At 38.2% G+C, this 14,230-nt stretch overlaps 1 protein-coding gene across 3 annotated transcripts in view; it reads right to left on the reverse strand.

The window, feature by feature from the left end:
- Positions 1-14,230, reverse strand: part of MBOAT2 (membrane bound O-acyltransferase domain containing 2) — a 167,105-nt gene that overhangs the window by 67,894 nt on the left and 84,981 nt on the right. For all 3 annotated transcript variants that reach the window (XM_061460780.1, XM_061460779.1, XM_061460781.1), the window contains 2 exons: positions 5,800-5,945; positions 2,092-2,169 (listed from right to left, as the gene is read on the reverse strand). In XM_061460780.1, the coding sequence (XP_061316764.1) occupies positions 2,092-2,123 (32 nt within the window). In that variant the 5' untranslated portion in view covers positions 2,124-2,169; positions 5,800-5,945. The remainder of the gene's footprint in view (positions 1-2,091; positions 2,170-5,799; positions 5,946-14,230) is intronic.

The raw sequence follows: 14,230 nt of genomic DNA on the forward strand, positions 1-14,230 counted from the left end.
TTAATCCGAGATTTCAAAGTTCAAACCATCAAGTTTCCCGTGCTTTGTCAAACGTCCCACTGTTTATCAAAGCCACAGCAAGAAACAAAGGACAAGGGGAGCAAGGCACTGCTGTCCTGACTTTGGCTAAGAGGGGAAGGGAACTTAGTGAGGACTAGAATTCCCAGATCCCAAGGAAAGGGATGGCCAGGCAGCACTTCCACAGGGGGCAGACCAGTTACAACCAAGGTTTGTTCACTCAAATTCAAATCTCTTTACATTACCGTGTTCAAGCAGCAAACTTACATGACCATAGGTACAGTACAAAGAATTGTGACTGCAACAAAATAACATAGAACCATGGAACAGTTGAGCTTAGGAAGGACCTCTGGAGATCATATGGTCCAACACACTGCTCAAGCAGGGCCACTAACAGCCAGCTGCCCAGGACCGTATCCAGCCATTCCTTCAGTAAAAAGTACAGGCATAAAGGGATACCGAGAGGCATTACCCCTTTTGGGATACTGTGGCAATGGAAGGAGCAAACCTTGTACAGTCTTGCCCGTATCACCTACTAGAAATGGCTTCGGGAGCATCACACACAGCATCCAAGTATTGTCCACAAACTGAAGTAACAAATTACTCCATTTGTTAGATAATTTATTTTCCTCCACTAAAAGAGCTTTCTAGTGTTATCCCATGGTATGTTAATTCATACTGTGATAAAGCAACATAAGCCAAGTAGCCAAATCCAGGTTTTACCCTCCCAACTGCACAGTAACTAAGAGTAACAGAGAACATACATACACAGTTGTGCATAGTACAGCAAACATTTATGCAGTCAGGCCATACAGTTAAACCAGCAGGCATGAAATGAGAGGATCAGGAACTACAGAGTTCCCCTGCTCCAACGCAGGAATATTAAAGACACATGCCTACTTGCCTCTCGCTATTAGGGAAGTAAATCACCATTAGATTTCCTTTTAAAAACCTATGTAATTTGTTATGACAAAAAAAACAAAGTATTCCTGCCTGGTACCTCCCTTTTCAGCACTTAACCACATTGGTAATTTCTTTTAAAATGTTAAGCTACATAAGTTGTAACTTACATTGCTACATATCTGAAGAGAAATTGACAAGAAAAAGTTCCTTAAAACAATTAAAAACTAATGAAATTAGAATATAAACCAGCCATACAACCCAATGAAGTTCTCACATCTGCAGTAGTTTGAATACCTCAGGCTCTGTAGAAAAATCCCAAAATAAGAGGCCAATATGGGATACTTCAAAAGACACTAAAATTATATTCAGTAACACAGTATAAACAAGCAGAATGTTCTAATAGGCAGGATCATGAACTAAGGCCACCCTGGCTTTGCACTTCCTGTGTAAAGCAATTTTCCTTTTTGGTACTTTTATCAGCATCTTTCCTGACAGCCTGCAGGAACCCGCTGAAGCAAGGATTTGCTATTTTACTAAACATTTATGCAGGAATTAACACAGCGGGAACCTAATTTGGTTCTGAGCTCTAGACTAGTGGAATAATACAGCATACGCATTCAGTAATAAGATAAATGTCTTTCCTGCTTTTAAGAATGACTGAAGAAGAGAAACAAGTGCAATTCTACATGGATTCAGATACAGCTAATCTAATCATGCATTCAAGCATACCTAAAATAATAGCCTACATATGTAATTTTACAAAGAGTATCTAAAAAAAAAAATAAAAATCTCAAATTCTTTTTCCTTCAGACATCTTCCTTCTACCGGCACTGGCTGTTATCAGATTATATTTGTACAGTCAATTCATCTGTGAGATATACAATTAGGTATGATAAAGTAACGAAAAAACAAATCAGAATGCTGAGAACACAAAAGAAATCTCAGTGGGATATTACCAACTGTAACAAGCTTTGGATAGTCCAAAAAGCTGACAAAAATACCCAAATAAGTCATTTTCTGTCCTGGAAATAAAACCATGGTTAGCAGAATTAAAATACTAGAATACTGTGATACAACCAGAAATACAGCATACGTGCACAGTGACAAAAAGAACCTTAACAGTAGCATTCCTGTAAAATCATATTAAAAACTTTAAGAATAGAAACTTACTTGTGCATATTCTCCACTCCTATTATGATCATGATATAGTAGGAAATGCCACTTTGTATAACAAAATGTAAGGCATACCTAGGAGAAGAAAAAAAAAACCAACAAACCAAATAGTAAACCCTCACAGCACTTTCATTAATGAAAATAAACTGCATGCATTTATTTATTTAATGTGAAATTAAAGAGGTTCAAATTTTAACTCCATCACTGTTTCCAAAAACCCCTTCTGATCTACTTAAGTTTCCTGGAGCCCTCCCTCTCTTGAGGGCTTCTGTCTTCAGCAGAGCACCAACAGCAGTAATGAACAAAAACTACAGATTTAGCTAGATTTATCCAGCTCATAAACAAGAATATAGTAAATGCAGTTAATCCTTAAATTGCAAAGTACATGTCTGATAAAACTTCCACTTAGTATTATTTCATCCATTTTGTGGTTCAATTCCCATACTCATCTTTTTTTTGCAAATACAGGTATCTTGGATAAACATCAGTTTGCAAATACAGGTATCTTGGATAAAGCAAACAGTATCTTCATATCCACAATATAAGCATATGGGAAGACTTCCTAGTCAATAGAAATGGTAACTCTGTCCACCCAGCCTCTTTGCCCCAAGTTCTCAATAATCAATAAAAGGATGGTGGTGATGATGGTCTCAAAAACACAAACAAAAAACCCTACAACACCAACAACCCACAGATGTATTTCACAAAGGTACTCTAACCTCATCTCCTTATTTGTTTTCCATAGCTTAACACCATAGCTACCAACAGGATAAGAAAGTTGGGGCTCCTTAGTCTGGAGAAGAGAAGGCTGCATGGAGACCTCATAGCAGCCTTCCAGTATCTGAAGGGGGCCTACAAGGATACCAGAGAGGGACTCTTCATTAGGGCCTATAGTGATAGGACAAGAGGTAAGGGGCTCAAGCTTAAATAGGGGAAGTTTAGATTAGATATGAGGAAGAAATTCTTTACTGTGAGGGTGGTGAGGCACTGGAATAGATTGCCCAAAGAAGTGGTAAATGCTCCATCCCTGGCAGTGTTCAAGGCCAGGTTGGACAGAGCCTTGGGCAACATGGTCTACAGTGAGGCATCTCTGACTATGGCAGGGGGGGTGGAACTTGATCTTAAGGTCCTTTCCAACCTTAAACATTCTATGATTCTATGATTCAGTAAGCTGGTAGAGCACTGGTGGCAAACCACTACCAGTGATAGAGGAACAGTATCTGATCTTCAGTATGACTCTCTTTCACTTTAGTACTTTAACTGTCTCAGTATCTCTTAGATATGCTCAAGTAACACACTTATCTAGTTTTGGTACTTTTTCCGTAATAACCAGCCTAAAAAGCAACTACTATTTTGCTATACTGATAATGTTTTCTTTCAGCTTATCAACAATTTTCTGATTTTAATCCTCACCTATTCACAAGAAAATGTCTTCAAAGACTTTGAACAAGAAACCCAGCTCTATCCAGCTAAACTCCTACAAAGTCTTTGTACAATGAACTAAGGGAGAACAGTTCACTTGGACATTAACTGACCTTGAGAATCTTGACTTTTTAATGGAAGATCCAATCTGCACATGCAACCATGCTTCACTACTAGCTAGTCTCATCTAAGATATGACTACCTAAAATTCAAATGCATGTTTAATATAAGCAACTGCCAATTAAAAAAATATTTATCTTTTCATATCAGCCATGTATTAGCAACGTTATGTGGCAAAGGCAGGCATTAGTGAAATGGCAAAAATTTATGTTTAAGATGTTTGCTTCTTAAATGGAGGGAGGAACATAATATTTCAAAGCCTGAAAAAGTGTGGGCTGATGTGGAATACCATACCAAGTTTACAGTCTCTGAAAATATTCGTCTTTCAGAGTTGTTAATGGTAGCAATATGATTGATCTCCAATTCAAAAAAAAAGGGATGCATAGAAACAACATGAAATAGTAAATTTTAGCTATACACAAAGGGTATTCTAAGCCTTTTATACTACTTGCTATTATCCCAATGAACTATCCCTTCTTTTTTGGTTACACCATCACAAGCACTACAAAGGTGACTGAAAAGTAACACAACTGAAACTGAAGACAACATAATGACTAATAAAAGGGTGCAGATTTCAAACTACTACCTACATTTGGATGACATGATCTACAAATCTACTTTTACTACAAACTCTTACTATATAAAACAAGCCAGTAACAGTTTCCCTCTTGTACTCACACATTATAACACAGCTGAAGAGTCACTGAAGGTGTACCACAGGACTGTAACCTGTATGTGTAGCTGACTAATTGTATCTCAAATTATGTTGCTCTACATTTTTAAAAAGCTTTTAATACCATGATTCTAAAAAAAATACCCAAACTTTCAGTAATATAGAAATTCATTGCAAAAATAGTTGCTTTAACTATGATCCAAATCAAACTAGAATAATCTGGATTTCTACTATGACATAAAATATCTCTCAGATTTCTTTTCCAGGGCACTCCGCCAGTGACAGGCTTCTACAAATCTTTATTTATATCTGTTGGGGGTGGAGGTTTTTTCTTTCCAAAGTCTCCCATCCCCAAACTTCAGATATGAATATATTGTTAACATTTTCTAATCACAAGTTACAATTAATGACTTCTGTTTCCAAAGCAATGGATACAGAATGTGCTTCTACAGTTTACACAGCTGTCACAAAAACCACACTCACTAGCACCTATCTCCCATATCATCCTCCTCATTTGGTGCTAAAACTGGCAGTCTTTGACATCAAGTTGTTCTCTCAAAGCACAATACCACAGCCAAAAGTTTAAGAAATACATGGGAGCTAATGGAATTATATAAACAAGTAAATTGCACATGTAAATCCACCTGCACAACAGCTTAATTCCCCCTAGCTCAGTAATACTCTGCAATAGTATAAATAAGTCTTCTGTACACTTGAAGCTGAGCAAGCACTTTGTTTACAAAACTGGCAATTAATCTTAAACCATCTTGGGGAGATCAGAGCTATTTAGTAAGGTAATTTTTACGGAAAAAAGAAATTCACCAAACTAAATGCATCCTCTTCCCCACCGACCTTTTACTAGCCCTACCAATACTCTGGCTTGCTACACCGTCAAAAGATCAAGATGTAAAAACAGAAAACCTGTGTTTAAAAAAAAAAACAACCCCAAAACAACAAAACCACCACACCCTCCCTGTAAAACATAAAAGAAAAAACCCACACAGAAACAACTCTCAAATCTAAGCCAGCTCCTTTCCAGGTGTTTTATATTACTAGGAGCATCATAGGTACTGCAGTTCTGGCAACTCGTCCTACACAAATCAGATTATATTCAGTATTCAGAAAAAGACACAGCGAGTGTGTCTCATGCAGTGAGTATTTAAGAGACATTATCTTAGTCATCACACCTGTGCCTCAAGAGAATACTTCTCAAGCAAGTTTACAGAAAAACCGGTACAAATTAAACAAATTGCACCCACTCCATCCTCCCGAAACCACAGGCAGACAGTATGTTAGTTACCGGTTTGCAAAAGGAACACTTTTCAATATTTGTGCACCACATCAGGAAATTGTAGCTGATTTCTGTACATTTGCAGCAGCTAAACCCACAGAATTAAGAAATCATGTTCTTCATAACAAAACTTTGCTTCCCTGCAAACAAGAAACGAAAATTTACAAGTCTCTCAAAATGGAATTGAATTGCAACTTACCATCCAAAACAAAAAAGTGCAAGATAAAGGCCCAAGAGGGTTGCAACAACATGTCTTATAAATGGGCTAGTTTTGCTTGAATGAAGGTATGTTCGAAACCAAACAGCCGCAAGCAAGGCAAACAGTTGGCACACTACAAAGTTGACCTGCATTAAGAGAGAAAAGAAAAATGTTTCTCACACACTTGTGTATAAAATTGAATAAACAGATCTGCACACTATAAGCAATTTGCAGAACCTTTGCCTATGCAATGGCTCTTATCACACAGCACAGCATGTCAGCCTCAAAGAGCTTCTCCTGGGATCCCTTCCCCCCTAAAGCACAGACGTGTGCTCCCCTGAGCAGCAAAGAAGAAATGATACATCAAACGTGTAGAGGCAATCTGTGCATGAATCAACAGAAACAAACAAAAGAAGTATTTTCCTACAAATTTTCTGTATACCAAACCACTCTACCAACCATGGAATCATTTCTACTCTCCCAGTAATGTGAAGATCTGAGTTGGGTTTTTATTTAGTAGTTTGCCATTCTTTGTTTGGTTGGTTTTTTTAAGTCAGCATGACTTTGAAACAGATATCAGCTACACAAATCACTGGCACATCACTTCAGTGGCCTGTGCAGAAGCAGGGCTCATAATCAGATAAACAGCTTGCTTGCACATTCAAGTAGGATAGTTTCAGAAATTCCTCCTCCCTTCAGACCATTTATTCTAGAAGATAGAAAATCTCTTGTATACTAAATATTTAAAGACATTAGGGCACTGGAAGCAAAAGTAGAATTAAAACTAAAAACCAACCTCACCAGTGAGTAAAAGGAATCACTCTGTGGCCTAAAATAAATTTAACAGGAAGGGCATGATAAAGAAATAATTTTCTCAAATACAGCAACCGCTATCTAAACTGGCTTAAGCTACAAAAAGCCAGATGAATTTCTTTATTTAGAAAAGAAAATCTCCCCCCTCCATGGATTTTTATCTTACATAGAAAACTGTCTAACAAATTTCTGTGTCTAATAGCAGCATCACATGTCATCACAAGTAACAGCTTGGGGACCACTGCTTCAGGTCATAAGCACTTCAGTATAAGAAGCTTGCACATGCTTGACTAGCTCTTAGCACAGCGTTTATGCCTGTTTGATGTCACTTAGCTGAAACATATACTTAATCTTAGTACCACAGGGTACAATGGCAATACTGACATGCTCATGACAGCAGACAACATGAATGGTTGCAGCAACATGGTAGACACCTCCAGTACTATAATTCAGCTAGTCCATTCCTTCATCATTTTTCAGCCAAGCTTCAGGCAACATCAGGTAAGGGTTAAGGGTGAGAGTATGCAAACATGGTTATATTTAAAGTAGAAGCTAAATAATACCAACCACCTACAGAAGTCTCATATTTGTAATCATAGCATAGATTCCCCATTTGCAAATCAAAGGATAGTTTCCCTTGTTCTGAACCTTCCATTAGGCCAAGTTACACAAGCATTAGGCGTTACCAGGGAAAGAGGAGGCTCAGAAGGCAGGGCTGTGGTTTTTAACAGGATCAGTTCCCTAAACTAAACCATACACTTTGCTATCCATTCTCTTACTCCCACATTTCCATTATACTTTTAACTGTGTTTGAAAAATCCTAAACAAATGAGGCAATATTCTTCCAGGGCATAACTTGACCTGTTTTCTCTCCTTTATGAGCAATGATGCAAATGAAACAGAGCAAGGTTTGTAACTTGAGTGGATTTAGTGGAAAAGTCTCATATGAAACAGTCTAGTTTAATGAATCACTGAAACGGAAAATAACTAATAATGTTTTTAAGAAAAGAGGTCAAGAAAGAAAAAGTGAAAGCAAAAATAATTAACTGTGCATTCTGCATCGACATTTGTTTTGGATAGTTATTACAGAAATTATGCTATGTATACCCCAGAGCATGTTTCTGACCTAAGGAACCCCTAGACAGACTAGAAGGGGGAGGGAAACCAAGGTTAAAAACTGGGACATATATGCAGTAAAGCTGAGGTTAAGAGATAGAGGGCAGAAATGGGCATGAAGACCTGTCCATAAGCAGACAAGTTAGCATTCACTAAAACCAGCAATGTCCAGACATCACTTCTTTGCCTGCATTACAGACTATTTACCAATTGATGTCTCATGATGCCCTTTTCCATGAGCCCTCAAAGCAAACTGGCAAGACCCAGGAAAGAAGAAAACTCATCACCTCAGTCCTACTGAGGCAAAGGGTAGAAGCGCTTGGCATCTCTGATCTGTATCATCATCTCTACAGGAGCAGACACAAGCAAAACAACAAATCCCGAATTCCAAAATTCAGGATGAGCCTGCAGGCTTAGGAATGTGGAAAATCCTCATATAAAACGTATTATGAGAATACCTTTAGACCAGCCCCACAAGCAAAACTTCCAGAGACATCAATTCATGATGTCACTGTTTTGAACACATGACTAAATGACTGAAGCAGAACAATCTTGTTCTGAAAGCCTTCCTTGTAAGTGACTCCAAAACCACCAGTGGGTATTTTTAAACTGCTCCTCCCAAAAACTGCACAAACATACGTGTAATTGGAAACATAAAGGACATCACCACAATGTTCACACACCACCCTGCATTCCTTCTCTACTCCTACCAATGCAATCCTTATACTTGCCTCACAGCACACTGAAATGTGGCTTACAAAGCACCAATGGTATTGCAGACTTGTATCACATCAAATCCTCACAAAGCTTTAAATACAGCTATGGAAAACCAAGCAATGCAGCACTTCAGATCTGAAAGACATGCAACTTTATTTTAGCCTTTATACATACCTACTTCCGATGATATTCTTTCTGCTGCTTTATTCCATTTTCCCCAGCAGGATTTCTGATTCATTCAGCAAATGGACAATTGCCCAGTTTTTACTTTCACCCTATGACCCATTAAATACTTACCATCTGCATCCTACACTGAATACAAAACCCTTACATTTCCCCATGCAGATCTGCCCATAGCATGGGAAGACTACATACAATAAGTGTAAACTTCGCAAGATCGGTATTCCCATTCCTGTTCTAAAGGTGGGTGTCTGGCATGCAATGATGAAAGTCCAAAGGGTAAAATAAATGCCCACTAACTTTGGATGCCAAATCTCAGACACTTTAGTGCCTTGTTTTTCAGTCAGTACTTTCAATACAACTTTAACTTGGACTGTGCTTTGAAAATGCAATTTCAGCTGCTATTCTAAATAGCCAGCATGGCTATAAATCAGGCCCAAGGTAACTCAAAATGAAAGCAAATTTATCATCACTCGGACATATTTTCATTATATTGTTTCTCTAGGTCACTCCAGATCTGGTTTACTAGTGATTTATATTCTGAATAAGGGAAGGAGCTCATGTGGAAGAGTTTGTGACTACTACTAGGCTATGTTACAGTCACAGAGGTAATCTCTATCTGACGCTTTGATTTTTGAGCATCTGCTATCCCAGGCGATATATTCACTCGGTAAACATTTTGAATATCTGATTTCTTATATTTTAGAAAGAAATGAAAACCACCGCATTTCCACCATGAAGTCAAAACTTCTCAGTGTGCAGTTACCTGTGACTTGCAGTCCAAAGCACAGATTTCTACCACTTCAGCTATTTGAAAAATATACTCACTTCCACACAGAAATAAGTTTAATCCCATGCCAATACTATAGTGGTAGAAAGAGGAACAGGCTCTGTGGGCTCTCAGATTCTGTCCCAGGCACTTCCAACTCCAGCAGCCAGACAACGCATACATCTACATCGTGGTTTAGCTCAGATTAGGAGAGGGTTTCTGAAGCAAACCTGCCATTGTCCTTACTTCAGATCCTTTGGCATGCATTGCACAGTGGTGTCCAAATACACAAACCTGGTTTCTTTCAGGCTAAACTGAACTAGAAGATCCACTCCAAACGTAAGAGGACATTTAGCCTATGGACTCACCTAGGCAAAAGCAGTATTTCCCCAAATTATTATATCATCAACACTGGATCCTCAGTGCCCACCACTTCATTCCACAGAAACACTCCTCCTGTACTGCAGTACTTGATGAATTGAACAAAGCCAGAATTTAAGATTCAGCCTTTTCCTAATTACATCTCCCATCTTTATCCACACAGATCAGTACAGAGCTGACACAGCTCCACACTGAGATGCATGAAGAACTGAAGATACACACTTTGCCTTGAAATAGAGCACAAAAATTACCCAGCTTCCTAGAAAGCAAAGAGCCATTGAAAGAGCAAGTGAGCAGGAACAAGGCCAGAACCGGACATGGCCATCTTGAAAGCTTCCACAAAAACCAAGCACTGAAGCAAGTGGTTATTTTGTTGGCAAACATTATATACAGCAACTTTAACATCTGGGAGTGGTATACTTGCATACCCTTGGAAAACTTATGTCAAGCTCTTAAAACATTGTGAGTATGGGCAAAATACAACTTTTAAACACCTCGTAACTTGGTCAGATGTGAGCAGAACACCCACAAAGAACAAAGACTACACATTCCCCAAAGATGCACGATTCATTCCTCAAAACAAAGTGTAACGTGCCTCCCCAGAGTCATAAAACCTGTTCCAATAAGCAGCTCCAGTTTTATAGTCAAAATTAAAAATAAAAACAAACAACAAGAAAGATCCCAAAAAACCGATCCACTTGGAGCTGAGGATTTCTAGTGGAAAACAAAATCTGAGAGGCATGGAATGACCAGTTTCATCCTGAGTAGTCATAATTTAGCACGTGTAAGAATCTTAAACAGAGTTTTTTACCTGTCCTCAGATACAGGTCATAACAACAGCTTATAAGAGTAACACCTCAAAGTTATATATAGAGAAGGGTGTGTAATGCAAAGTTATGTGCACATAAGAATAAAAGTTTTACAGTGATAATGCAAATGATCATCACTACTTATTCAGCAATGATTAATGCAGGTGTGGGTTAAATACCACTTTGACACATTAAGCTACTACAAAACCTGCTGTATGTATTCTAGCAATGTAAAAGTTCAGTCCACTATTTTAGTGCAAAACCAGTCATACGGCAAGTGCAGTTCACAGGCACACTTTGTGCCAAATGTAACACTAAAACATGAGCACAAATTCACAGTTTCAGTGTTTGGAATAGCGACATAAAATGCAAATCCGTTATGTCATTAACTGCATTAAGCTATCTACATAAGCTTTCCATTTGAATGACCTTTGCAAAAGCCAATAGAAAGTTTATAATAAAACTTTTAAAGACATTTATTCTAGTCTCTTAAAAAATTTAACTGTAATTTATGCCATGCATTTTTAAAAACAAAGTTATTTCTTAGGAAAAAATGCGTTTGAGGCATCAATTCTTTATGTAAAGCAAAAGAAAAGTCAAAAAAGGTCACTGACTGCTACAAGGATTTTCAACATTAGGAAGAAGTTTTGGCAAAACATTTTATTTGAACAGCTAGAAGTCTTCCAACACAGGCAGCATCTTAAAAAAATTCTTTAATGGTTTATTAAAGCCCATGTTCAAAAGAAATATAGAAAAGATTATTTCTCCTATGAAACTAATTTTTAGGATGTAGAATTTTTATGCACTAATTCAGATTTTAGGTTAAGCTTCCTCTTCATATCAGCTATACTTTAATGTCAAAAGCCAATCATTGCAACCAAGCAGTAGAATCCTTCTACTTCACAGCACAGAAGGCATTTGCCTCATTCAGACAAGCAGCCAAAGCAGTGAGGGAATTTTATTGATATAAATAATTCCTAACTAGATGGCACAAATTAATCATACAGGCCCACACAGCCTACAGTCCACTGAGAAGCGGCAACACAACCGCATAAAGTTTTGCTTACTAGCTCTAGCAAGGCATGGAGCAGCACTCGGAGCAACAATATGGTCTATGAAGTACCTCAAAGGAAGAGCAGTGGTCTAGTGGGTGGAGCACAAAATGCAATTCAGGAATATGGCATTTTACTGTCTCTTATGTCAATGGCCCATATGAACCCGTCAGAAGTCACCCTGGCTTTGCATTTCTTTATTTTCTCCTTTTTAAAGAATCTCCTCTGATCGTAAGGAAAACAATATTCAAACTTGTAAACTGCAGTGAATGCCGGTGGCCTCAACACATTGGATGAATTAAAGGTGACACGGAGTTTTTGGCTGGTTAGTTGGCTGGGGTTTGTGAGGTTTTTGGTTTGTTTGTTTTGTGGGACTTTTTTAAAGCCTTTTATTTATTTTTAAGAAAGCAGTTTAGCTCTTACTGCTGCTGAAACAGGCTTCGGAAAAAGATGACCCAAACATAAGCAGAAGCACTGAAGCCTACCTGATTATACACAGAGCCTAAACAAACAGTTTTAAAATGCAAGATGCTTCTTAGGGAACACTCAAGAACCTGTGCAGACAATGATTCTGCAGCCAGAGATTTAGGGTTTTCTGCCCATTTAGCCACACCATACTATGTTTCCTCCACAGAATTCAGTTTTTCTAAGCTGTAAGATGCCAGCATTACTTGTTTCCCACTCTGCAGCCTTTTTTGGTCCCACACTCTACTACAGAAACAAAGTTATTATGCAAGTTTCCTGCTCTTTCTGACAAGGTTAGTAAACAAGGTGCATTGGGTAGTATTCCTATTCATACACCTTTACCCCTACTTTTCAGCAACTATAGTTATTACAGAGAAAACACATTTTAAAACCCTGTTTTAGAACATGAACTGAAAAAAAAAACCAAAACAAAACAAACCCACCCCACTTTGAAAAGAGCTCTTGCAAGAGCTAGGAGATCAAGACAGAATAATGTACATTTTCTTTAACAAGAAGCACTGATCTTCAAGCTGAGAAGCTGAGGCTTTGAATTTTTTCTGAGTTACAGGGCTATTTTAGTAGTAAGATTTTAAACACAAACCCCTCCCAGCATCATATTTGTGGGCACATACTTTTAACAATTGCCAAACCTTATCACAATTAATGAAGCCTCAGTTGTACCTTGTTTCTCAAATGTCAGGATATTCTTGGTTCTTGCTGCCAGTTAGGCCATTTCTCTTTTCCAACAAAACAGTCAGTTGAGGAATTCAAAACAACTACAGATGTTCACAAAAAGCTACTTATAGCACAGGACAGCTGATCTTTCTCCACAGCAACCAGAGAGCAGTGAAGATGGATCTTCTTCTGTCCAATTCCTAATCTTCATCCAGTATAAAAGGATGAAACAGTTTGCACAATTATCCAATAATTGCCTACTGCTAAACCACTAAGAACTGAAGAGTGAGAATAATCATTATTTGAAACCAATTATCAACTTGCCAACACTGTCCTGAAAATTGCTGCACAGATATTTAAAAAAAAAAAAAAAATCCACAGTAAAGCTGAAAAAAGCAATTCCAAGAAACAGAGTATTTAGTAATTTTCTTCAATTTATTGGGCAATGTCAGAAAGAGAAGTCCAGAGACACTGGCACAGGTATAGAATCACAGAATGGTTTGGGCTGGAAAGGGCCTTAAGATCACCTAGTTCCAAGCCCCCCCGCCGTGGGAAGGGACACCTCTCTCTAGACCATGTCGCCCAAGGCTCTGTCCAACCTGGCCTTGAACACTGCCAAGGATGGAGTATTTACCACTTCTTTGGGCAACCCATTCCAGTGCCTCACCACCCTCACAGTAAAGAACTTCCTCCTTATATTTATCCTGAACTTCCCCTGTTGAAGTTTAAACCCATCACCCCTTGTCCTATCACTACAGTCCCTGGTGAAGAGCCCGAGAGTATCTGATAAAGTGGAAGGATACTTCAGCGTAATTCAGAGACTTTCTTCTCTAACTGACAGGAAGAAACAGGTATCCTTCTTTCCACTCAAAGATCATGGATCTTGTGGCAATGCTTTAAATGCATTATTCGGTCAAATAATAACCAGTGTTATACATGATGAAAATATAACTAATTTACACTCCTGCCCTGAAGTCTCAATCTCACTTCACGGATGAAATACTAGGAAATGGAGGATAAGCAGCAGTGGTTTTTTTGGAGTAGAATCAGATGTTTATGTTAAGGCAGTGTGTTCTTTGTAGCAAAGACTGTGTTACTGCATGTTTATACAGCCCCCAATGTGAAGGGACACTCATTTTCAGATGAGATTTTCAAATACAGCTCCTCTAACAACAGCCACTTCCTTCAAGTGCATACTCTAACCATTTGCATTAGTCAACTTTTACAACACTAACAAAAGCTCTTTAATGGTGCACAAATATACTTCATCTTCACATTAATTTACTGGCAGCTGTAAGGACTTTTTCATCAGATTCTGAATGCTTTCTTTCCAAGAAAGCATTTATTGGAAATGCATCTAATTTCATTTCAGTCCAAAACATCAAAAACAGTCATGACATTAATAATAGTATTTCTATTTCCAGCATTAACTTCCAGTTTCTAGCTTGTAAGTG

The sequence above is a fragment of the Pezoporus flaviventris genome, unplaced genomic scaffold (assembly GCF_033815535.1).
Source record: "Pezoporus flaviventris isolate CSIRO_AGI_PZ_B2104156 unplaced genomic scaffold, CSIRO_AGI_Pfla_v1 ptg000031l, whole genome shotgun sequence".
NCBI lineage: Eukaryota > Metazoa > Chordata > Aves > Psittaciformes > Psittacidae > Pezoporus > Pezoporus flaviventris.